The following is a 24,337-nucleotide window of genomic DNA, read 5'->3' on the forward strand; positions in this document are numbered from 1 at the left end:
CCCCCCGCCGCTCCCGCCCTCCGCGCATTATCTCAAAGTGCATTTAACCATCAATAAGGTGCGAAGGGAAAATTGTCTGTCACTTTAATCCATGCCCGAGGGGCTGGAAAATAAAAAAGGAGAGGGAGAAGGAGGGAGAGAGAGAGAAAAAAGGTCTTAAAGAGCCTAAAATCCATACAAGACCTGTGGGAATGCGGGAGCGGGGCTGTGCTCTCCCGGCCATTCCTCAATTAGCAGTAAGCTCCCTGTACAGGGCAGAGCTCAGCAGCACTGCCTTCCAAGGTGAGCCGCTTTGCCGAAGGAAACGGCCCGCTCCGCCGCGCCACTTCCAGCCGAGAGCGGGGCACCGGCTTCGGGCGGCCCCGCCGTGGAGCCGGGGCGGCGGCGGGCTTCTCCCGCGCTGATGTCCCCCTGCGGGGAAGAGGAATTCCTACACGCCCCCTCCTCAGTGAATCCGCTCAACTTGTCTCTGGGAGGGGGGGTGGGAGAACGGGAGAACAGCGGGGAAGTGTCGGCATCGTCACCCCCCTCCCCTCGCAGAGGGCTGCCCCTCGGCCTGGGGTGCCTGGCTTTCCCCCTCTGCAGGGAGAATCTGCCTCCTCCCGCCCGTTCCCATAAAGTGATTAAGGTTGCTTTCCCCTCCCTTGGGAAACCCCATCCCGAGTCTCTGCCAGACCCGGGGGACATCAGTTAGCGCCAAAGGCCCAGGGGTAGAACATGAATTTTTATTTTTCAGCTCAAGCACAGGAAAGGGGGAGAAGAATGATTTTTGCGTGTGTGCGCTTTCTTTCGCTCGTTCTGTGTATCTGTGTGCGTGTGTGTGGATGAGCACAAGCTCTCAGAGAAAAGAAATTTTAGAGTAACAACTAAAGGCTTTCTTGTGCAGTTATTTTAAGGGCTTTGTTCAGTGCCTGAAGGGGGATGCGCCCATTTGTTCGGGAGGGGATTCATCACATGCCCCTTTCATGTGAACCAGAGGTTAACAACCTAATGAGCACTTGGTGAAGAGATGAAGCGTGTAAAGAGTCCGATTTTCCCAAATCCTGGGCTGCTGTCTTGGGGATGTGCTACTCTAACCTCTGCTGGGCTAATAGTCTCAGCACTTCCAGCGGGGAGGCCCCGGGAGGCAACCGGGTCCAGCAGCGCTCAGGCAGGGCAACAGCAGCGAGACAGCCCGTTTCCAATACCCCACCGGGGAGCCGGGGGGGGCCGGCCCCGCCGCTACATATGTTGGGTCAAGTCTCCCCATTGTGAGCGTGTAAAAAGGTGTAAAAACTCAATCATCTGTAGCTTTTTTAAAGGGAGGGCTTACCCTGGATTTGTTGCATAATGGATTGTTAAAAAAGTAGAGGTTTGAATTAAAACTGTTCCCTAGTCACTTTTAATTAGACCACTCTATTTAATTAGCAAAGTTGAAACATGCAATTAAAATTAGCTCAGTTTAGCACGTATTAAAGGAAATGGGGGACGCGTCTCAGGCTCGTATTAAAGTGAGTCGGAGGAGAAATGGCGGGGAAGTTCGAGTCTAAGTGAAATGACTCCGTAGAGGTAATTCACCAAGAGACCATCTGGTAGAGGACCAGCAGTCCTCCCCTTAATTGCGGACCCTCTCCTAATGTATCTGTAATGATCATGCCCTCAACGCCAAGGCGTTGCACAGGACCGGGGCCGTTGGATGGTGCAAAGAGAGACTGCAGATGTATTTGTGATACGCTGTTTTCTAAAAGCCCTGTGCTGGGACCTGTGCCGGGCCCGGTGGGGTCAGCCAGACTCGGTCCCGCCGTGCAGCCGCCGTGCTGTGGGATGGGGAGGAGCCCACGCAGAAATATGTGGAGTCCCGATTCTCCCTCATTTCCCTCCACAAATCTCTCTCTCTCCATGTCTTTTCTATTTTTTTTCCCGCCCCCATTGGGAGCAGGGAAATGGAGTTAATAATGTTTCAAATACTTGAGAAGTCCGGGCTAACGGGAGCTCCCTCTGTTTTTCCCCGTTCTAGAAGCTAAAGAGGTTGCCTGGACTAGGAGGAATGTGCTTTTTTCTTTGGGTGGGTGGGGGGGAGGGATGGTAATTTTCATTCTTGTAATATTGGTTTGGGGATAATTACTTTTAATGTCAAAAAGATTTAGTTTAATATCATCTCTATTAGGCTGCTGGGCGGATAATTAAAAGTGAAGATGATAGCAGCAGGGAAACAGATGGCATTTGCTTACTTTGATTCAGTAGGTAAATAATGAAAAAGTCAATGGCAAACCCCCTAGAACAATTGAAACCTTAAAGAGCACTAACATTAGCAGGTACTTACAAACTGTCTTCCGCTAAGAACGAGATGAAAATACACTAATCAAGAACTATATTTCTCTGGGATGCGTCCGGGCGCTGCGCTGCCTCCGGGCGTGCGTGCCTACCTTCCCTGTACGGCAGCCAATAGACGGGCTCTTTTTAATTAAGATTTTACTACTGTAATTGGGGGAAGATGCAACCGCACCGCTGTATGCAGCCCCCTCAAACTTTTGCACGGGAGCAGCGATATATAGGAAGCCTTTAGGTGAATCAGTGGGAGTGAGGAGAGAAATAAACACTGGGAAGATCTAGTTTTCTTAAAAATGAATGTAATCCCCGCCTGGTGTTTTACCGAGATGAGCCAGCTGTGAGCACTGAGTCGTGGGCGCCGACTTCGTGCGTTTCTGGAGGCTACCAGTGCCAAACTGATAGCGGGGAAAATTAAGCAGCAACCTGGGCATCACTCCACGAAACGCGGCGGGTTTTTTTGTTTTGTTTTGTTTTCAATGAAATAACGTTGCTTTTCACGCGTCTGGAGGGCGCAGGTTTCCCAAACCTGGGGCGACGCTGCGCCCCGTGATCTCTGGCTCTGGTTCCAACCCTGCGGGGCAGGCAGCCTGGCCCTGACAGGGCTGTTGTCCTGTGGCGGGGGGGACCCGCTCGCTCCGGGCCTTGGAGCTGGCCCAGGCGCTATGTTCCAAAGCTGGGCTGCTCCTCACGGCCCGGCTAGTTTCTGCAAGCGGAAAGCCAGGACCTGGGTCCACCTCTCGGCTCTTTTCGAGGCTTTGACTGGGGTGAAAGGAGCTTCCAGACCCAAGCTGGGAGCGAGTCAAATCTCGTAGGCTTTAAAGTTGCCCTTCGCTGGGTCTGGAGGAATTAATTTTTCTTTCCTCGTGACCTCGCGGTGTCCCGCTCCGGTTCCGCAGCACACCCGCCCCCGCAGTGGGAGCACGGCTGCTCTGTGGATTCCTAAAACAAACACACACACACACCCCCTCCAAGACAGACACAAGAACAGGGATGTACATGAAGATTTTATTATGCCTCGTCAAACAGAAATGAATTGCAGCAGGAGAGAAGGGGGGGGGGGTGTTTGGGGGGAGAAAGGGGGTGTGTGGGGGGGTAGCAACAGCAACCCCCTCAGTGTCTCCCGTACACGATCACACGCGCGGGGCTCTGGCAGACCGGGGCAAAGCTGAAGAAAGCCAGTACCCCACGGCAAACCCTGGCCGCGCCTTTCCTGGTCGGGGCTAACTCGCAGCCAAGTTGTGTTTGTTTGAATAAAACCTTGGAAATGTGCGCGTTGTTTGTCTGGGTTCGCATTGAAAACTTCCCAAGGAAATAAGGACAGGGGATTAATTATTATTAAAATATTAAACCAGTGAAAAGTGAGACTCCGGACTCCGATGTTCTCCTTTCCTAAAGGCACTTTTTAAGAAAAAACAACAACAAAATATTGGGATCTCGTTCGAACGTGCCCTTTCAGCGACCGGCGCTGGAAAGAGCAGAGTTTCCCTTAGCCCGAAAGAGTGTGCCGAGTTCGGAGAGGGGAACTCGCATCCGAGGTCTGGAGTGACCGCGGTGGAAAGCGACGCTTCCCGGGAGCGGCGGGGCAGCAGGCTGTGCTGGCTTTTACGGGGGTGGCGAGAAAGAATTAGAGAGTGGGAAACCGTTAGACGCTTCTGCTATATTGAGGAAGCTTTTGACAAATGTCCCCAGGATTTGCTGGTGCCTTGGGGTGCATTACATAGTCTTGCAATAATAATTTAATTATTTTTAAACTGAAACTCGACTATTTCGATGTTGGGTTGATATTGAGTGTAATATCTGAAAAGCGATATACGGTGAAGTGTTTTGGGTCAGGGAGTGTCTGCAGTGCTGGTTTCGGGTAAGCATCAGAAGCAGGCACTGGGTGTTTCTTGTGCACAGCGCTAGGACATCGTGTCCTAACTCTGCCTATGTAGTCACTGGGGGGACGTGCTGCATGAGCCTGTGGAATCTGTATGTAACGCCTTGAGATAGAGATGCTATACACTATGCATTCAAACTTGTACACTGCCGTCTGCAATGTTACTAGCGGCGTGAGGCTCTGAGAAGAAATCACGGCATTTCACTAGAGCTGGCTTTTTTTGTGTGTGTGTTTGGGGTCTTGTTTGTTTGTGTGTTTGGGGTTTTGTTCTGTTTTATTGGTTTGTTTGTTTCGTTTGGTTTCGGGTTTTTTTTGTTTGTTTTGTTGGGGTTTTTTGGTGCCTCTTTTGGAGGGGTTTGTGTGTGTGTATGTGGGTTTTTTTTGTTGTTTGGTTTGGGTTTTATGGTTAATTGATTATTATTTTTTTTTTTTTTGGCCACGGCTACTTCCAAAATAGATTGTTTAAATCCGCCATAAACGGAAAGAATAACCTAGCCCTTTGATTTAAATTAAAGCCGAAAGAAAAGGGAACCCGGGAGATCAGTGTAGCCCGTGTCCTGCGCTGTTGGCGACGGCAAATTGCCTCGGGGGGGAAAAGGGAAGGTATTTGAAAGGGAAAAAAACAGCCACACAACAATAAAACCCCGACACCGCAAAACCAAACAAAATTGCCAGGAAGAAGGCAGAACATTTCCTCCATTGTAAGAAAACAAAGTGATGATTTAAATGTTTCTCATCCATTCTGATCGAGTTCTAGGGATTCCAAATTAAATCAGATGATCTGAGTAATTCTCCTCGGAGAGTAAAATTAGTGGTTGCAAATAAAATTAAATCGGATATTTTGACTTGGCGGCTGTATCAAATAAAGGTGTTATAACACCTAACTCAGGAGTAGTGGGTGGCAGCTGCACACATGGAAAGTCGGATGGGAAAGCATTCAATTCTTACAAAAAAAAAATAAAAAAAGGAAAAGAAAAAAGAGGAAGAACTATGTAACAATATTGAGAAGTTTGAGTGATCTGTTTCACTGCAGTTGTGCTTCTTGCGTAGGGTGACAGAAGGGAAGGGGCAGTGGAGCGGCGGGGCTGCCCCGCGGCCTTGCGCGGCACATCGCGGTTGCGGAGGGAGCGACGGGCAGGTCTGGCACGTTTAGGCGCAGCCGGGACTTTCTCTCCTCCTGGCTCAGGTGTCCGAGTGCAGCGCAGCCAGGCGGCTCGCCTGAAAGAAACCTACCCGGGAGGGTACCGCAGCGACTGCCAACTGGTGGGGATGCTGAGGCGGCAGGAGGGCCGCAGCGAGCACCGGCATACGGTCCCGCTACGGGAAAGGACTTACGGACACATGTAACAGAACTTTGAAAAGTGTCAGAGAGGATGGAGGATCCCTTGTGAGAAAGAGAGGGGATAGCCCTGCGGAAATGAATCGGCGTTAATTCCCACCAAGGCTGCTAAAGTGCTTCCTCTTCCCCTTTACCAGTGAAGGTCACGTCAAACAAGGGTGGTTAATGCTAAAACAAAAGCTTCAGGGTTAATATACAGTTACCAGCCCGACAGCCGCCTCCTCAAAAATCAGTCCCTCGGGTTTATTGTCCCCGCGGGGAAGGCGCCTGTTGAATATGCAGTCAGCTGTCAGGAGGCAGAGCCAACTCCACTTTCTGGGGAGCGACGGGCGGGCAGGACTCCCCCGGTTACAGCGCAAAGAAGGGACAGAAAATCGTACTGACCTCGGGCTTGTCCTGCTGCGGAAGCGCCTGCGGGATTCACCTGCGGCTGTGGAATGAAAGAAGGGAAGGAAAGGAAGGGAGGAAAGGAAGGGAGGAAAGGAAGGGAGGAAAGGAAGGGAGGAAAGGAAGGGAGGAAAGGAAGGGAGGAAAGGAAGGAAGGAAGGAAGGAAGGAAGGAAGGAAGGAAGGAAGGAAGGAAGGAAGGAAGGAAGGAAAAGGGGAGGAAGAAAGAAAAATGGAAGGAAGAAAGAGAAGGGAAGGAGAGAGACACGGTTACATACAATCAGAAAACAAAATCTGTAAGGGGAGGGGGCAGACATGAATTGTCACTCTCCACAGTACCTTCTCCCCTCGTTTCTGATAAGTGACACCCAAGCAAAAATCCCGAACAGCTGGCCGGGCGAGTGCCGTTTCCACCGGATCAGGTCAGAGGAGCTGCGCTCTGAGGGAGCGAGGAACCGGGCCGCGTTTTGCACCCCCGCCCACGCGGCCCGAGCCCACGCCCACGCGCGGACGCCGCTCGCGCCACTCTTCCGCCGGTTCTCCCCCCCTCCCCTCCATGGACACTCCCGGCTCTCCGCGGGCGCGCGCGGGCAGCCGCCGGGCGGACGCGACGGACCGGCGTGCGGCCAATCAGAGCGGCGCTTCCCGCCCCTGGCCAATAGCAGGCGCCACATTGTTGTCAAATGTTGCCTAATGGCAACGCGGGGCGCAACAATAGCGCGAGTGGCGGCGCGCGGCGCGGCGGCCAGCGCGCTCTACCTGCAGCTCCGGCCGCGAGGTGGGCCGCACGCGCCAGGCGACGCGGGGCGGCGGCGTGTCCCGGGGGGCGCGGGGGCCCTGCCCTACTCCGCTTCGGCCCTGCGCCGGTGTGCCTGCTCCGTCGGCTCTGCCTGCTCCGACTGCTCCAAAGTCGGCTCTCCGTGGCGGGTGAGCCCATCCGGGCCGGGAGTTTCCTCTGGCCCGCTGCGCCCGGCTGCGGTCCTGCTTCTCGGGAAGCGGGGTGGGGTTTTTATTTATTTATTTTATTTTTTTACAATTTTGATTTGTTTAATTCTCTCCTGGATTTTAGCCTCGGCGACTTGTGGCGAGGGATCCTGTCGTTGAAGGTGCCGGATTGCTCTTCGAAGGGACCCTTTTAATCTGCGGTCCTAGTTAGAGGGGGAAGGGGGACCTGAGGTTAGGGAGCAGCTCGGGTTTCCAGCGGGTCGCCGTGGGGAGCGGCGATCCCGCAAGCGCGGACAGCAGAGCTCGGCTTTGAGCCCGGCGCGATGAACTTGGTGTTACCCCGCTAGATAAGCGTGGAGAGCAAGGAGGCGAGAGAGATCTAAATTGTCTTGGATTTTCTTAGTTTAGATTCTCTTTTCGGGCGCAGGGGGGAGGAGAACACAGAAAGGCTCCTGTCAGCCTCCTCCTCACCTGAACTCCACTCCGGAGCCGTGTGTCGTGGGACAGGGACGGTGAGCAAGGCGAGGGAGTAGGTGCTGGGTTTTGCATGACCGCGCGCGGAGCTCCGTGTGCCTCCCACTCGTGATTGCCCCTGAAGGTGCCACGAACTTCTCCTTGTCCGGCGCGGGTGCATCGCGGGGGCTTCCCCGCCCCGCGTTGCTTTTGGGGAGGCCAGGGAGGGGGGCTCGCACTTTCGGGACGGACTTGCTAGGATGGAGCTGCGGTCCGAGATGCCCAGTGTGCCCTCCGCTCCGCCCCCGGTACCCCCCAGCTCGGTGGCGGCTGCGGCAGCGGCAGCAGCGGCTACGTTGCCAGTGAGCGTAGCCGGGAGCTTGCTGCGGGCACCGCCGCTGTTGCTGCGGGCGGCCGAGAAGTACCCTCGGACGCCCAAGTGCGCCCGTTGCCGCAACCACGGCGTGGTGTCGGCGCTGAAGGGCCACAAGCGGTACTGTCGCTGGAAGGACTGCATGTGCGCCAAGTGCACCCTGATAGCCGAGCGGCAGCGCGTCATGGCGGCACAGGTGGCGCTGCGCCGCCAGCAGGCCCAGGAGGAGAACGAGGCCCGCGAGCTCCAGCTGCTCTACGGCACGGCCGAGGGGCTGGCCCTGGCGGCAGCTAACGGCATCATCCCACCCCGGCCCGCGTACGAGGTCTTCGGCTCCGTCTGCAGTGGGGGAGGCGGAGAAGGAGGTGCCGGCGCCTCAGGTAAGGCCATGATCTGCGCTGGTGGTGTGGGGAGGAAAGAAACCGGGAGAGGCGGCGAGGCAGGGGCACGGCGCGGAGCTACAGCCGGGGCGTCCTGGTGAAGTGGCGGGGGTGGCCCCGCCGACAGCCGCGGGGCCCGCCCGGGGCAGCCGCACTGACGCTGTCTCCTCCTCCCTCTCTGTCCCGCAGAGTCCAAGATGCAGAAGTTCGAGCTGTTCCCCAAGACACTGCTGCCGAGTCGCTCCGTCACCCCGCAGCAGGCGGGCGGGAAGCCTCTCTCCCCGGACGGCGAGTCCGTGCCCGGCACCTCTTCCCCAGAAGCTCGCCACGGCTCGGGCTCGGAGAACGGCGACGGTGAGTCTTTCCTGAGCTCGCCCGTCTCCAAGGGCCCGAAGGAAGGGGAGGAGAGCCCGGGTTCCATCAGCCCGCTGGGCTCGGACTCGGGCTCGGAAGTGGACAAGGATGAGCAGGACCCGTCGCCCTCGGCCGCCGTCCGGCAGCGGACTCCCATCGACATCCTGACCCGCGTCTTCCCGGCGCACAAGCGAAGCGTACTGGAGCTGGTGCTGCAGGGCTGCGGCGGGGACGTGGTACAGGCCATCGAGCAGATACTCAACAACCGCGGCCCAGAGAAGGGCCCCGAGGAGGGCTGGGCTCGGGACGGCGCTTTGCAAGGTCTTCCACCCAGCCCCGCCACCACCGCCGCCCATCACCGGCCCTTGATAGCCGGTGCCATGGCCCCCGCCATCGGCACTCTGGGCAGCCGCTCTGCCTTCTCCCCGCTGCAGCCCAACGCCACGCACTTCGGGGCCGAGGCCGGCGCCTACCCGCTGGGCACCCACCTGGGACTCAACCCCCTGCGCCTTGCCTACTCGGCGCATAGCCGGGGACTGGCCTTCATGACCCCCTATTCCACGGCCGGGCTGATGCCCACCCTGGGGTTCCGGCCGCCCATGGACTACGCCTTCAGCGACCTCATGCGGGACCGCTCTGCCGTGCACAAGGAGCAGGTCTACTCCGGCGGGCTCTACGGGCCCATGGTCAACAACACCCCCGAGAAGCAATAGCGGGGGTGGCTTCCTAAAGCTCATCTGTGTAGGTGTAGCTAGGTAGGCACGGGTGGATGGACACGGGTGGCTTTCTCTCCCCTCTCCCCCGTACAGGTCATGATTGCGTGTGGAGCCCGGCGCGGACAGATGTAGGTGTGTTAAAACGGTGATCAAGGTGCACTTTTCATTGTCCAGACATGAGTCACTCTTTGTTGCTTATGGCCATAAGCATGGATATCCTCGGTGCGTCGTGGGGTGTGCGCACACACACGCTCACACACACACTCCTTGCCACACACATACATATATATATGTATACTAGCAAGTGTATAATGTTATAAAATGGAAATCTAAGTTATTAATGTAACTTGTAGGTGAACTTGGTATTAACGTTAAGCTAAAGGTTAGACAGCTCATTGTAATACTTACCAGGCATATAGGTGAAACATTGTCAAACTGAAAGCCTTTTCCTTCCTACCCCCAGCAATGTTCTGATCTGTATATAACACTGGAAAGTAGGTATATTTGTAACTGTCCGTAGGACCCCGGCACCAACGGTGTATGACGGTTTAATAAGCCTCCTTCATTTGTGATCTGCAAGAAAATTGCTTTCTTGTTCCAATGTAGCAAACTTCTTGCTGTTTCTAACAGGTAATTCTGTGTTTCCATTTAATAGAAATAAATGTTATTTTCTATTAAAAAAAAAAAAATTATCGGTCTTATAAATGGCAAATGGTATTTTATGAGCCAGTGGAAGTGTGTTTGGGCAATCCGTTTGAAAAGTACGGTCAGTGTTGAAAGGAGTTTGTGTAATGAGCACAAACGTGTTTACTACATTTTTATCATGGTCAAAACAGATATTCTTCAGGAAATTTATAAATAAAATTGCAACGTACAAACCAGAGCAATTTCCTTATCAGCTGAAATTGTCAAATATGTTTATTTCTGGTTCTGGTCTTTTTACTATTTACACCAGGAGTAAAAAAAGAAAATAAAAAAAATTGGGGTGTAGATTTAAGCTTTTTTTCTTTTCCTTTTTTAATTTTTTTTTTCCCCTTTGATATTTCACCGTTTTTGTCACACCTAGGAAATCTGGCATTGTCACAGAGAAGAAAGGCACAGTTAAAGCAGATGCCTGCCTGGCTGGTTGTGGGTTGTGTAGCAGCAGAGAGGTAATTCTTTTTTCCTCGTGTCTGAAATGTGAATGTACGTTTTGATGGTTTCTGTATCGAGATGAGCAAAGGGATGTGTAACAGCGATGGGCTTTCAGAACGCGTTTGCAACAGGACAATGAGTTAAGGTACCACACGCTCAGTGCCGGGGGCACGAGCAGGGAAGGTTTCGGTGGTGTACTTTTGGAGCTGAGTGTCCTTCCGAAGCTGCCTCTCTTTGCGAGAGTAAAAGCTACACGCGTGGGTTGGTTATTTTGTTTGTCTGTGCTGGTTTTGTTTGTTTGCTTTTAGTTTATTGTTGTCTTTTGATTTTCCGCCTTTTTTTTTTTGTTGTTGTTTTTTTTTGGTTTTTTTGGCAATGGTGTCAGACTATTCTTCAAGATCAGAAAGCAAGCAAGGCATTCCTCCCTCTGTTTACTTACTTATTGCGACGAGTCGGAGGGCAGTGGGCGTACCCCCAGCACCCAGAGAGCCTGATCCTTCCGAAGGCTGAAGCGCAATTTTCCTACCAGTCCTGGGAGCGTTTGGCCCAGGAAAACTATTACAAAGAACAAGTGCAGCGCATGGTTGAATTAAGACTGTAAAAGCTCCTAAAGTTGGTTGGTATGGAAACCTAATCCCACCGAACCGCTCCGTGGCACAGCTGGACTGTTTACTTTCTCACTTCAAATATAACTGTGTAAACATTGGCTTCGAGCTGACAGCGCGGCTCCTACCAACCAGTTAATATACTGGTGGGGCTGGGAGGAGACGCACCCCACCATAGCTACTGAAGGAAGCCCCTGGGTAAAATCAAAGGACGGGAGCAAGTAAGATGCAGTTCTTCCTTCCCTCATGTGATTGATCTGTCTGGATACAATTTTAAGATTTTCTTTAAAAACAAGGGGGAAAAAACCAGAGTAAGTAAATATTACAGATTACACCCAGGTAAATACCTTTGACCCTGACCCATCCCTGGAGCAGCCAAATCAATATCACAAGGGAAACTTTTTAAAGTCTCGTGTTCCAAGAGTGGGTGAAACTTAATATTACTACAATAAAACGGTTTAATAAAGAAGGGCTTTAATAGTGAGCTAATTTGATTGAGTTTCCTAATTCCACTTTAATTGGAAAAAGGAGTTGTCTGTTTGGTTATAAAGTGCCAGGGTTATGTTAGACTGGGAAAAAAAAGGATGAACTTTGAGCATCTGAATAAACTTTTTCTTTCTTTCTTTTTTTTTTTTTTTTTGCTTGGCAGCTGACTGTGTAGGATGGGTTTCCATATTTAGAGTTATGAATGGGCTACAAAGAGCTGCTACTTAAAGAAATCAGGTCGCCACATTTCTCCTATTCTAGCCCTGTTGAGAAGGGCTTAGGAGCTGTTGATTTAACTCAGCTCCCCTTTTAATTATAAAAGCCATTCTTGTGTAGTTAGGCGAGCAGGACAATTTATCAGAACTGTTGCCGTGTCTTGGAGGTTGGCTTGATCTTGGATTTATACAACCGACAATGGGGATCACGACGATTAACTTTCATATGGATAGTTTAGGCTGTTAAATTGGGGGGGGGGGGGGGAGGGGGGGAGTAGGAGGAGGGGGTAAGAGAATCCGATACATTGCGGTAATTCCCGTAGATTAAAAGGAAAATAAAAAATCGCTTGGGTTTGGAACTGTCCTGGAGAGGTTTGCGTAACAGAAGCCTCCGGCAGGATATAAAATATTCAGGTCGCTTTTTAGAGTAAAATAAAATGCTGTCACCTGAATAAAAATCCGCGGAACGGAGTATAAATTATTTGTAAAGCAGGGAGGCTGCGGGCGAGCTCTCGCAAATTTCCCTGTTAATTAAATCTTAATCCACGAGTCTCAGGAAGCGGCGGGGCTGTATGAGCGGCTGCTCTACATACAGTGGGACACGTTCCGGAGTGATATTAACTGCACTAGTGTTTAATATGAATCATCCCTAATCCACAGCATAATAAAGATCAAATTAGACTAACCATTTAGTAGCGAAATGACATTCCTTCACCTAAAATGAACCTCTCCTACTCGCTTGCGAGGCTGCCAGTCGGGAAGGTGGGGGTGCTGAAGTATGAAGTGTGTGTGTGGGAAAACTTTACTACCCTCCCACTCTTTTTTTCAGAGACACCTCTCCCCAACCCCCTCCGGACTATCGGGAAACGGGGCATCAAGTCCCGGGACAGCCGAAGCCGTGACTGTCCCGGGACTCGAAGCCTTATTTTCCGGCCTGGAAACGGCTCCGCAGCTCGGCGCTACCTCTGACAAGAAGGAAGGGACAGCCCCGGGTGTCCCTCACCGGGGCGGGATGGCCTTTGCGCCGGCCCTGAGCAAACACAGCTGCTGCCGGTGCAGCCGGACCCACGGTGACATCGCTGGTGAGGAGTGGGGGGGAGCGGTTTTACCGCGTCCCACCGTCCTCCTCTCGCTCCCCTCTCTCTAACATCTCTTTTTCCTTGTCCCCAACGGGTGCAAGCCCAGGTATGTCCCTCTTCCGAGATGATTCCACCTGTGGGAGCCCAGGCGTTCCCAGGGCACTTGCGTCTCAGGCGCACAAACTTCCCACGTTCTCCAGGCGAGGGGACACCTCTAATCGTGCAGTTATCCACTAACACCACCCTCCGTGTTGTCATAACATCCCCATGGCAACTGCAGCAATTACTTTTATACCAGAGCAACAATAGGAAAGTATTTAATATATTTAAATGTGATTAAGCAGGTGGAAAAAAGAAAAAAAGAGGAAAAAAGAAAACAAGAAGAAGGATCAGTTTCGTGGGACGAGCCGTCAAAGCACGGCTGCAGCTGTTGGTGGACCCCCGGGTACGACAGCTCCCGGTTTCCTTCGTCTCCGGGGGCTTCAACTCACACGCGGGGAACGACAGCACATTGAGAGCTCAACAGATGCAACCGAGTGTTTTACTTTTATTCTGCTTCTTTTAGCACCAGTGAGAATCCATTCCAATTTCCATCACCCGGGTTTTAAGAGAAATATTAAAACTCTATTGCAGAAGTTATTTTTTTCCTTATTATTGCTCCTTTCCACTTTCTCCTTTATATCTTTCTATCTTTTTATTAGGAAAAAAAATAAAGAAGAGGTGGTTTGGCATAAATTCGAAAACAGAAATAGAAACCACGTTAAAAAAACCGAAAAATCCCTGAAATCTCACAATGCTGTTTTGCATCAAAATGAGCTTCTTCGGGGGAAAAAAAAAGACATAAAAGGAGGAGAAAATTAATTTAAGCAAATGTTTTATTTTGAAAACTATTAAATTTCGGTCAGTCTCCCTCGTTCCTGTGTTATTAGGGAGTCTAATAACCGTCGGAAGAGACACTTCTGTCCCAAGTGCACTGTTGGGACGTCGGAGGATGCTCGCTGCGATTGCCAGGACTCGGCCTGAGGACCCCTGAAGCCCCCAGAACTGGGGAACCTTTAATTCACCGTTAAAGTTTGCGGGCGGTTGCTGGATTCGATGGAAATTATCGAGGGCTGTGGGAAAGGGAGGGTGTGGTGCAGCTGCCGGGGTGGTGATGTTAATGAGAGAGACGCGGCCAAGGGTGGGGGGAGGAGGTTAAAAGGTTGGGAGATGAGCTGACTCATTCTGGCTAACACGGGTTCAGGGTGACAGAGCTGGAGAAGGTAGGTTTGCAAACAAGTCCAGTGTTGGGTAATGATAAAGGTGGAAGAAGTGAGGAGAGGGTAGAAGGGGTGAATTCCAGCACAGATCTTTGCCTCACAAGAGCTAACAGAGAACTTGGATGCATTAGTAAGGACTGTGGAAATACTTAAGAGTTACTAAAATAAGATCTTGGTGCCTGTATTACAGGAGAGCAATGTGTCCCTTGCTGAGTGTTGTGTTTGAAGGACAGCCATGTTCATGAAAAGGGTAAGGCAGCTTCTTGGGCTGTATTAAAAGTCTATTATAACCTGTCTTTCCTGAGGGAGCCTTTAAGAATTGATTATACCCTGCACAGGCTGAGCAGGGCAGGACTCTGTGGCAGGATTTATATTTTCAAGGAAAACTCTGACAGGCTCGTAGTTCCAGATATAGTAATATCTGGTGCTGTACAGAGGTCAGGAGATTCAATTAAGTGCATGCTCATAATACAGGCCAAGGGCTGAGCAAGTGGCCATCAGTGTAAAATGGTGACAGGTGCTTTTACAGTGACTCATTGATTGTTCATGTGGAAGCAAGTATGTCAAGAGAGATGAAAATGCTTAAAGACAAGAAGATACAACTCTAAACCGCAACGGGCTGTTTGCTAACCGTTTCTAACCATAACAAAGTCTGAGGCCTGCTCTGTCCAAATGCTAGAGTAAACTCATGTTCATTTTTACCCCAGGTGTGAATTTGGCAGACATGGACAAGGGCATGATGAGACACCCACCCAGGAGATAATTCTGTTTGGAATGTTGTTTTGTGCAGTATTGGATTTACCTGTATGTGGGAGCTAAAGTCTTATTTGAGATATTATCTTGGCTCCTTGCAAACTCTAAACTACAGGGGTTAAAAAACACTTCTTCCTGACAGCCCTGTTCTGGTGGTGTGGAAGAGCAAAATCCTGTCATATACTGATTTGTGGATTAATTTTCTGTAAGTGATGGTGATATGTGTGATATGTTCTGATCCCTGCCTTCACGTAGAAGCTCTGCCTGTATGAACACTGTGATGCAGCTCTGTGGGGGATAAGGATGGGTCCTTTGGCATGTTCTCAGTGAGTGTGTGCCTGCACCCAGTATAAATTTGGAGAAGTTTTTTCACCCTATGCTCCCCACCCTTTTTTTTTTTTTTTTTTTCTTTTCTTTCTTTTTCTCTTATTAATGTGCTGTAAAACTTGTAAGAGTTGTCTCTCCATGGCTAATTTCCCCCCCACCCCTGATACATGAATAGAAAAACAACTATGAAAAAAAGGTAATGAATTTCAGAGGAAGCTATAGAAATGAATTGAGAACAAGGTACCTGAAGTCTTAATGCCCATCAATAATTGCAAATTGGTTATGCATATCTTTAGAAAGTAGCTGACTATTTAATCAGGCAAATCTGAGAAGGTTTGTGACAGCAGGGCAGGCTCCTGGGGGGAAGAGGGAAAGGGAAAGGAAACAAGAAACAGAGGGTAGATCTTTTCGTGTGGTCTGACAGGCAGATGGAAAGCATGAATTACAAAGGCTTTTAAAAAAATCTGCTTGGGGTTTATGTTTACAGAGAGATTTAACAAGACTGGCTGGCCTTAAAATGCTGAGGTCATTGCTAAAATCAGATGTTTGGAAGTGAAATGGGGTACTAGCCCTGACCAGACTATAGGAAAGGTTCACAGAGATTCAACCAGACAGGAATGGGGCCAGCAAGGCAGGGCCCCTATAAACCATTCAGTAGATCCAGAAGAGGGCTTAAGGGTCACCAAGACCTGAAGTCAGAGGAGGGAAGAGGGTATGACCCCTGCTAAAGGGAGCTGGATTTAGAGGCTGTGAGCTGCTAGCCAAGAGTAGCAATGGCAGCATGAGAACAAGCTCAGATTTATGCATCACGGACTTACTTTATAAGGAACAAAGGTATCAAGATGTTACCTCACTTGCTTGTAAGAGGGATGTGAGATATTGATTTCTTCTCATGGCTTGGGGAAGCCCATGGTTTACCTTGGGTAGAACCTATGGATTTCCTCAGTTATTTTAATTCCCCTGCTGGAAATATTAGCCATAGATATTTGCAGCCAAATGTATTGGGCAAATGGTGGAGATTATAATTTGAAGAGCCTTTGCTTTGGAAGGGGAGAGTCAGGTATCTTATACTGGTTAGGAGAACCTAATTAAAGACCTCTCCAAAAGGAGTAAATGACAAATGATCAGGCTCACAGAAGATGGACTAAAATTGCAATGCTCAGTCCAGTGTGAGATGACTGGCTTTTTTCTGCTTAGGAGGGTGAATTATGTTTAGTTTCTCTAATCATTCCTTTTATCCACATAATGAAGCTTTATTTTGACACAGAGAAAATAATCCTAATGCAGTGTGGCCAAGAGTGGGAAAAGAGTCCAGTAAATTTGGCAAGCAAAACGTGGCCCCAGCCCTCCTCTGAAATTTGTACCATTCTTCCTGAAAGATTTGCCCTGACCAGCAGGGATTACAGACATGTTTCCTGTGTCTCGTCTCTACAAAGAATTATGTTATAGCCTTCTTCCTGTTCAATGGATGAAACACTAGCTGAATTTAATTTTTCAGAGCCATTGGAAAATATAATGGAACCTAATTATAAATAGCAGTACAACACTTGCTGTATTTGGGGGGGGAATTCATCCATCTTGTGGCTTGTTGCCCCAAGTACACTAGACAAATAACCCAACTTTAATGTACTGGGAGTGTAATGGTATTAAAATACTCAGAATATACCCTATATCCATGGCAAATACTTGGAGTAGATGGCAAAGGCATTATGACATGTTTCACCATTATTGAGTTAACTTCCAAGCCCTAACATTCTGTGTTTCTGTGATTCTGTTGCACTAAAATGCCCATGGATTCTGTTGCCAGGTTGAAACCCAAGTTAACTAGCCCACTGAGATCCTGCACATCTTTCACTTAGGTTTTCTCATTTTTCTCCTGGGAGAGCCCTCAGCTACTTTTCAGCATCTACTACCCTGATGGGCATCGAAAGAGGGACTTGTTTTATCTTTGCATGTCAGCATAAGTACACCTTTGATCTGGAAAGATCTTGAAACCTGTTTGAGATGAGGATGTCTAGTATGCTTGGCTAGCAGGACTGTGCCTAACTCTAGAGCAGGGCTGACAAAATGGTGTATTTGGCTTTTGAGTGGGGAATAGCTCTTCAGCTTGAAGTATGTGGCAGTAGAGGTGATGAGTGGGCTCTTGAAAGATGGCTTACTGCAGAGCTAAGGCTGTACTAGGAGCTTTTCCTCCTCTGTTATTTTATTCCTCATCACTGAAGTGTCTAAGGAAACTTTGTCCTCATTAGATGGGCTGAACTGAACAACAGTAAATGATGTTCCATAAACTGTAAAAAGCTAAGACTGACCTGGTGAAGTCACTGGTAAAATATCTGGTTTTCTTGAATGCCCCAGCAGGGTAGATGCTGCATCTAATGGATGTTGGTGCTACTGGGCAGAGATGCTCTCATTAAGAAATTGCCTGCTGGAACTCCTTCCAGCCATCTGGCATCCAAAATGCAACAGCAAAAAGGGTCCTGTTGGCGATTTTCAGTAAATGTTTTGCACAGAGCCATCTTTGTTGACTGTCTCTATTGTTTTTGCAGATGTTTATGGTATCATGGGTGTATATATGTATATATTTTTTTAACCCTAATTGAAAGTCATGCTCCCCCAGTCCAAGGATTAACTTTGTTATAACAGGAATTAAATCTATATGAAATTTTTATCTTTAAGGGCATTTTTAAAACCAGATCTTCAGATCATGTGCTAGATTTAAAATATTTGCCATTTTTACCCTCTGGAATGTATTTATTAGAAAGTTCTGCATACAGATGATTTTTTTTTGACTGATTTGTTCTGTGCTTGCTGAGTATTGCTCCTCATTTTCCAAAAAGAATAGGTTGTGGCTATTTTTCTTAAAGCTTTTGAAACCTTTATGAGCAACAATAAGAGTGAAAATATTTTATTAGACTCTGTCACCCTGGTTGGTGGTGATTTGGTTCTATTTTGCCACAAATGACAATGACTTAGTCTCCTTTCCTCTCGGTTTAATTTCTGGTGTAAGTGAGGCTCTCGGATGTTGCGCTTCTAGATCCTGGCAAGACCACCCTTTGTTTCTTCGTAAACCCAAGCACAGAATATTGCCATACTGCAGGATGCACAGCATCAAAGTGCTTCCTGTGGTAGCAACATGCTGCTGGTGCTTAGTGGGTGTGAGCTCCTGATCTGTTCTGTGACTAATCTGAAAATGGAATGATTAAGAGGGGTATGACTGATGCTTCCGCCGAGTGTGGTACACTTAAAGCATATTAACTTAAGTCTTTTGAAAGCTACAATTATTCCTTATCTTTGCAGGTTGGTTTGTTTAACTTTCACTGGACAATTCTCCTGGAATAAGAATGAGAAACTGCTGTTGCAAAGGAGTACTGGGACCTTGTAAATGAAGGAAGCTGTGAGGTTTTTGTAGTGAAAACTGCACATGGGTCTCGGAAGATTTGGCTTGTGTACTAAATTCTGCTGCTGGTTTACCAACACTCTGTGACCTTGAGCTACTCTAAACAATTTATGTATTTTCTAAAAATGACTACAATATTGACTGTCACCAGTTTCAGTATGAGACACGTAAAAACTTCAATAGCAGACTTCAATACCACTTGAGCCTTTATTTTTAATAAGGGGCCTAATTAAGTGTGTAGTCTCTATTGCAGGAAAGCTCTCCTGGACTCTGTCTTCATTCATTAAAATGTGTCAAATTCCTCAGTTTCGAGCAGAGCTCTAACAATGGCCAAAAAAAAAAACCCCAACAAAAAAGACTCTGTGTCCTGAGTATATACTAACATGTGTCAAAGAACATGCTTGTAAATAAGTTCAGTAATAAAATATAGCATTATTCATTTCCTTACTCCCAGCTACACGAGCAGAGTCCCTGACTTCACTCAGGAAGCTATACTGTTGTGAGACATGGAAAAGTAAAATACCCTCTGCTGTATAATAAGTCATTCCAGCTCTGTCTAATTAACACTTCTTAGTGTTAATTGTAACCCCCTGTTTCGTGTTTTTCAGGGACAATATTTCCCAAGCACTGCTGATGAAATGTCAGGCAGAGGTAATAATTTTGTTTTCCTTGCTATTATAACATTGTGCCATAGATATAGTTATATACAGAGATACATGCCAATCAACCAACAGAGCAAACAAGATGAAGAAGTAAAAATCTTCTCCTTGGAGAGCTCCTTAGGCAGACAATGAATTATGAGTTCTTTTCTGCCTAGAGAACTTGCAGTGGAAGTGGCTATTCCTAAGGGCTTACCTCGCTGTGATTAAAAACAATGAATAATTTTTGGAGGTTTGTTTTATTAAATCAATAGACTTAACAGGATGGAGTGCTGAAGTAAAAAAAAGTAATTGTGTTTTATTGTTTTTTTAAATGTAATCTGCAGAATCCTACAGGCTTCTAATGGGAATGTTACAGAAACACCAGTGGCCAATATTTGCAGACCGGCGTTTGATGGACAATAAAGACATTTATGATGTGGGAAAGGGGAAACCCCGTTGGCAGTCCAGCACATCTACCCATCCTGGTTTGGCAGTCTGAAGGAAATGAGAGAGTACTCAAAGAAATCAGGAACATGAGATTCACTCTTAAAACAGCACTCTGCTGCTGTCAACACTACAGGTGTATTGCAAAAGGCAAGGGAGGATATGGGGCCATCACATGTCGCTGATCTTCAGGGTTTTTCTTTTGGAATGCAACTTCAGAACTGAAGGTGGAGTTTGGTCTGTGGCATGAGAAAGTCTGTCTCATTCAAACAATGTCTGGCTCACTATTTTATGAGAAGAAGGAGAAAGAGAGAGCCCTATGAGGAGAGGCTGAGGGAGCTGGGGTTGCTTAGCCTGGAGAAGAGGAGGCTCAGGGGAGACCTCATTGCCATCTACAGCTACCTGAAGGGAGGTTGTAGCCAGGAGGAGGTTGGTCTCTTCTCCCAGGCAACCAGCACCAGAACAAGAGGACACAGTCTCAAGCTGTGCCAGGGGAGGTTTAGGCTAGATGTTAGGAAGAAATTCTTCACAGAAAAAGTGATTGGCCATTGGAATGGATTGCCCAGGGAGATGGTGGAGTCGCCTTCACTGGAAGTGTTTAAGAAGAGCCTGGATGAGGCACTTAGTGCCATGGTTTAGTTGATTAGATGATGTTGGGTGATAGGTTGGACTTGATGATCTCAGAGGACTTTTCCAACCTGGTTAATTCTGTATTCTGTATAACTGACTGAAGATAAAACCAAAACCAACCAACCTCCATGATGAAATGTAAAAAAAAAAAAAGAAAGAATTCAACAAGAATTATTATTTTTCCTTTACTGGGAACACAGTATAAATGTAGGTGTATCTCTAGTCTTTCAAATATCAAATTTCTCTATGCCACCTAAGGTATCACTTGAACTTGCAGAAGATGACTCAGTGAAGCTTCTGGAAATGCTTTGACATGTTACTTTTAGGAGAGGAAACCTCTGTTGTTCACAACCCTAGTAACTATTTTGTAGAGTCTTATGCTATGTTCCTAAACACTGGGAAGGAGGGATGGGAAAAGGCTGAAACTGTCTTCCCATAAATTGAGATTGATGCATTTAAAGGGAAAACTGCTGACACAGATGTTAAACAGCACTGACCCCTGAGGGATGTCACTTGTCCCATTTGGTCTCCATTTGGACATTGGGCCATTCACCACAACTCTGAGTGTAGCCATCCAGCCAAATCCTTACCCAGTGGCTGGTCCACCGCTCAAGTCCATACTTTCCCAATTTGGTGATCAGGATGTCATGTAGGACAGTGTCAAATGCTTTACTCAAGTCCAGGTAGATGACACCAGTTGCTCTTCCCTTATCCACTGATGCTGTAACACTATCACAGAAAGCCACCAATTTGACAAGGCATAATTTGCCCTTGGTGAAGCCATGCTGGTTAACACCAGTTGACTGTTCTTAATTTTTCATATGCTATAGCAAGGCCTTCAGGAGGATCTGCACTATCATCTTTTCAGGCACAGTGGGGAGACTGACTGGCCTGGATTCTGGGGTCTTCCTTTTTTCCCTTTTTGAAGGTGAGGTTTATGTTTCCCCCTTTTCCAGTCAGTGGGGACCTCACCAGATTGCCATGACTTTTTGAATATGATGGACAGTGGCTTGGCAACTTAATTTGTCAGTTCCTTCAGGACCTGTGGGTGGATCTCATTAGGCCCCATGGACTTGCGCACCTTCAGGTTCTTTAGATGTTCTCAAGCCTGCTCTTTGCTTACAGTGGGCAGATCTTCATTTTCCTACTCCCCACTTGTGTTTTCTGGAGCTTGGGCAGTACAGCTAGAGCTCTTGCTGGTGAACACTGAGGCAAAGCGGTCATTAAACACCTCAGTCTTCTCCATATCTGTTGTGACCAGGTCTCCATTCTCTTTCTGGAGAGGTCCTACATCTTCCCTAGCCACCATTTTTTGCCTGATGTACCTGAAGAAATTCTTCATATCCCCTTTTATGTCCCTAGCCAAGTTTAATTCTATCTGCACTTTTGCTTTTCTAACCTGATCCTGGATGCTTAGACAACTTCTTTGTAGTCTTCCCTTGTGGTCTGTTTTTGCTTCCATTGCTTATAGACTCTGCTTGCTTGTCCAGTAAGTCCAGGAGCATCTTGTTCATCCACACTGGCCTTCTGGCACTCTTGCCTGCCTTATTTCTTCTTGGAATACACTGCTTTGGGCTTGGAGGAGGCAGTCCTTGAATATTGACCAGCTTTCTTGGGCCCCTCTTTCCTCTAGGGCTTTATCCTGTGACACTACACCAAGTAGATCCCTGAAGAGGATGGAATCTGCTCTCTTGAAATTCAGATCAGTGAGCTTGTTTCACGTTCTCATTGATGCCATGAGGATCTTAAACTCTTATCATTTCATGGTAGCTACAGCCAAGGCTGCCCTTAAGTTTCACATCACTCACCAGCCCCTCCATTGGTGAGGACAACATCCAGCATTGCGCCTTTTTTTGTGGGTTCCTTTACCACTTGGAGGAGGAAATTGGTTCCTGAAATGCATGGATAACTCTTAGATTGCTGGTGCCCTGCTGTGTTGTCCTTCCAGCAGATCGAAATCTCCCATGAGGGCCAGCGCTTGTGAACACAAAGCTGCTCCTATCTGTTTATAGAGGGTCTCATCCACACAGCCTTCTTGGTCAGGTGGCCTGTAGCAGACACCTATGATGATGATCACCCCTTCTTCCAGCAGTTCTAGGTTAAAGCCCTCTGCACCAGATTGGAAATCTTTTGTCAAAAAATGTTCTCTCCCTTCTCTGACAGATGTACCCCATGAGCCCCTAGAAGACTGGACAGTGTCATAGCTTAGTCAGCTGAAGCCCTGTCCATGACACTACTCTATCAAACATTAATTGATTTCCACCCCCTCCTATTCTGTCAGCCCTTTCAAACCCCTTTCCCTTAATCGTGAAGTGCTCTGGAATCCTCCACTGCTGTTCCCAGTGCCTTGTAGTCCCCTCTTGATGTTCTTTAGCCTACTCACTGCTATGTCATTGCTGCCCGTGTGAAATGGCAGCAGGGAATAATAGTCAGTGGGATGTGTGAGGTCAGGAAGCCTTTCTGTTATATCCCTGATGTGAGTCCCTGGTAAGCAGCTCACCTCTAGCTTGTAGGGATGGCGTATGGGTGCCTCTGTGCCACTCAGCATAGAGTCACTCCTTACTATCACCCTGAACTTTTTCTTTGTGGCTGAAGTAGTTGTATGACAGGAAGCAGATCTGTCTGTCTTGCTTGGGTCTGTGGGTCTACCACATGCAGGCTTCTTGTCCTCCTCCATCTTCAGAGCCATGAATCAGTTCTGCAGGGCTCTAATGGAGGTTTCTTCCTTCTGCTAGTTCTAGCCCTTGCTATTTGCCATTCCCCACCCTTACTGGCTTTCCCTGTTTCTGGCTCTGCTGATGGGGGGGGGTGTGTGTATTTGGAGCTGTTTGGCCACAGGCTGTGGGTTCAGTGCAGATTGAGCTTGAATCCAGTTGCCTGGCTCCCTGATACTATGCAACCTTTTGACTACCTCCTGTAGCTCAGCCACCTGCTGCAGAGGATGCTCTGCCTGAGCACACCTTTTGGAGGTAAGTCTTCCCCCCGACCTCCACCCCAGGAGAAGGGTCAAGGCACTGCTCACAGCTCAAGGCTTTCACAGCTGTTTTTCACAGCTGTTTCTACCTTTGGCAGGTCTGTCTGGGTGGAGGCATCAGTCCTGACCAGGGTAGGCAGTGCCTGTCTGCCTGTGGCAGTGTGTGTGGTTTGGTTTTTTTTGGTCAGAATGCCCACTCCCATGCTCTGCATCTCTCACTTGAGTTTTGTGGGGTTATTTTGTCTTGCTGGAGCTAAAAAGGGAATATTTTGATTTTGTGAAGCACAAATGTGAGAGAAGAGAAGCGAGAAGCTGAGGTACAGCAGCTCAGACAGGAGTCCCTGCTTCTGAGGAAGAGAGGGCTGGAGGGAATAGAATAGAATTAAGCAGGTTGGAAGAGACCTTTGAGATCAAGTCCAACCTCTCACCCAACACTATCTAGTCAACTAAACCATGGCACCAAGCACCCTATCCAGTCTCTTCCTAAACACCTCCAGTGATGCTCCCTGGGCAGCACATTCCAATGGCCAATCTCTCTTTCTGGGAAGAACTTCTTCCCAACATCCAGCCTAAACCTCCCCTAGGAGAATGGTGGCAGGTGGTTCACTGGGACAGGGGTGTCAGCTGATATGTGGATAGGCAGCCCCTCTGCAGATGCTTTCCTCACCAGGCTGGGGGGCTGCTTGTGCTTGCATGCTGGGAGGTGGATACAGGGCATGGTGTGTGGGCAGTCACCATGCCACTTGGGAGGGGCCATGTGTTTTAGACAAGATAAAGGCCAAGCCTTGAACTTCTGCCAGCCTTTAACCATCCCATAGCACTCCCTGTGAGAACAGGAGGCAAAGCCAACCTGTGAGCATAACTGTGGCTATGGCCTCACCAGGTGGCTGCATCAGGTAGTGTTGCTGGGCACTGGGTGAGCTCCTGCCCTGAGGGGCAGCTGAGGTGGCTGTGGGGCCAGGCGAAGCCAGCAGCTCCCATTGCAGGATCATCAAGCACACAGATAACAGGTTTGTCTCCCTCTGTCCCTGAGGGAATTTTTCCTGGTGAAAGGTGTCTATTTCTTCTTCCTGCCTTGATTGTGTGCTCTCAGTAATGACCTGCACAGCTGCACCAGGCTATATACCCCTTGGATGAGGGGCAGCCATATGTCTCCTGGCAGTGTCCCTGTGCCACCTGCTGATCCAGCAACTCGTCCCCTAGTCCCATAAGCTGAACTATATCTGTACCCTCTGCTCAGCCTCTTGGATTACTGACT

The 24,337-nt window shown here is 48.6% G+C and overlaps 1 protein-coding gene across 1 annotated transcript; it reads left to right on the forward strand.

Annotated features, from left to right (window-relative positions):
• The first annotated feature begins 7,572 nt into the window (after nt 1–7,572).
• On the forward strand, nt 7,573–9,391 carry DMRTA2 (DMRT like family A2). Its single transcript, XM_054165413.1, has 2 exons — nt 7,573–8,065; nt 8,255–9,391. The coding sequence occupies exons 1-2, from the start codon at nt 7,573–7,575 to the stop codon at nt 9,130–9,132; spliced, it is 1,371 nt and encodes a 456-aa protein (XP_054021388.1). The 3' UTR covers nt 9,133–9,391.
• Nucleotides 9,392–24,337: the final 14,946 nt, after the last annotated feature.

The sequence above is a fragment of the Dryobates pubescens genome, chromosome 11, assembly GCF_014839835.1.
Source record: "Dryobates pubescens isolate bDryPub1 chromosome 11, bDryPub1.pri, whole genome shotgun sequence".
Lineage (NCBI taxonomy): Eukaryota > Metazoa > Chordata > Aves > Piciformes > Picidae > Dryobates > Dryobates pubescens.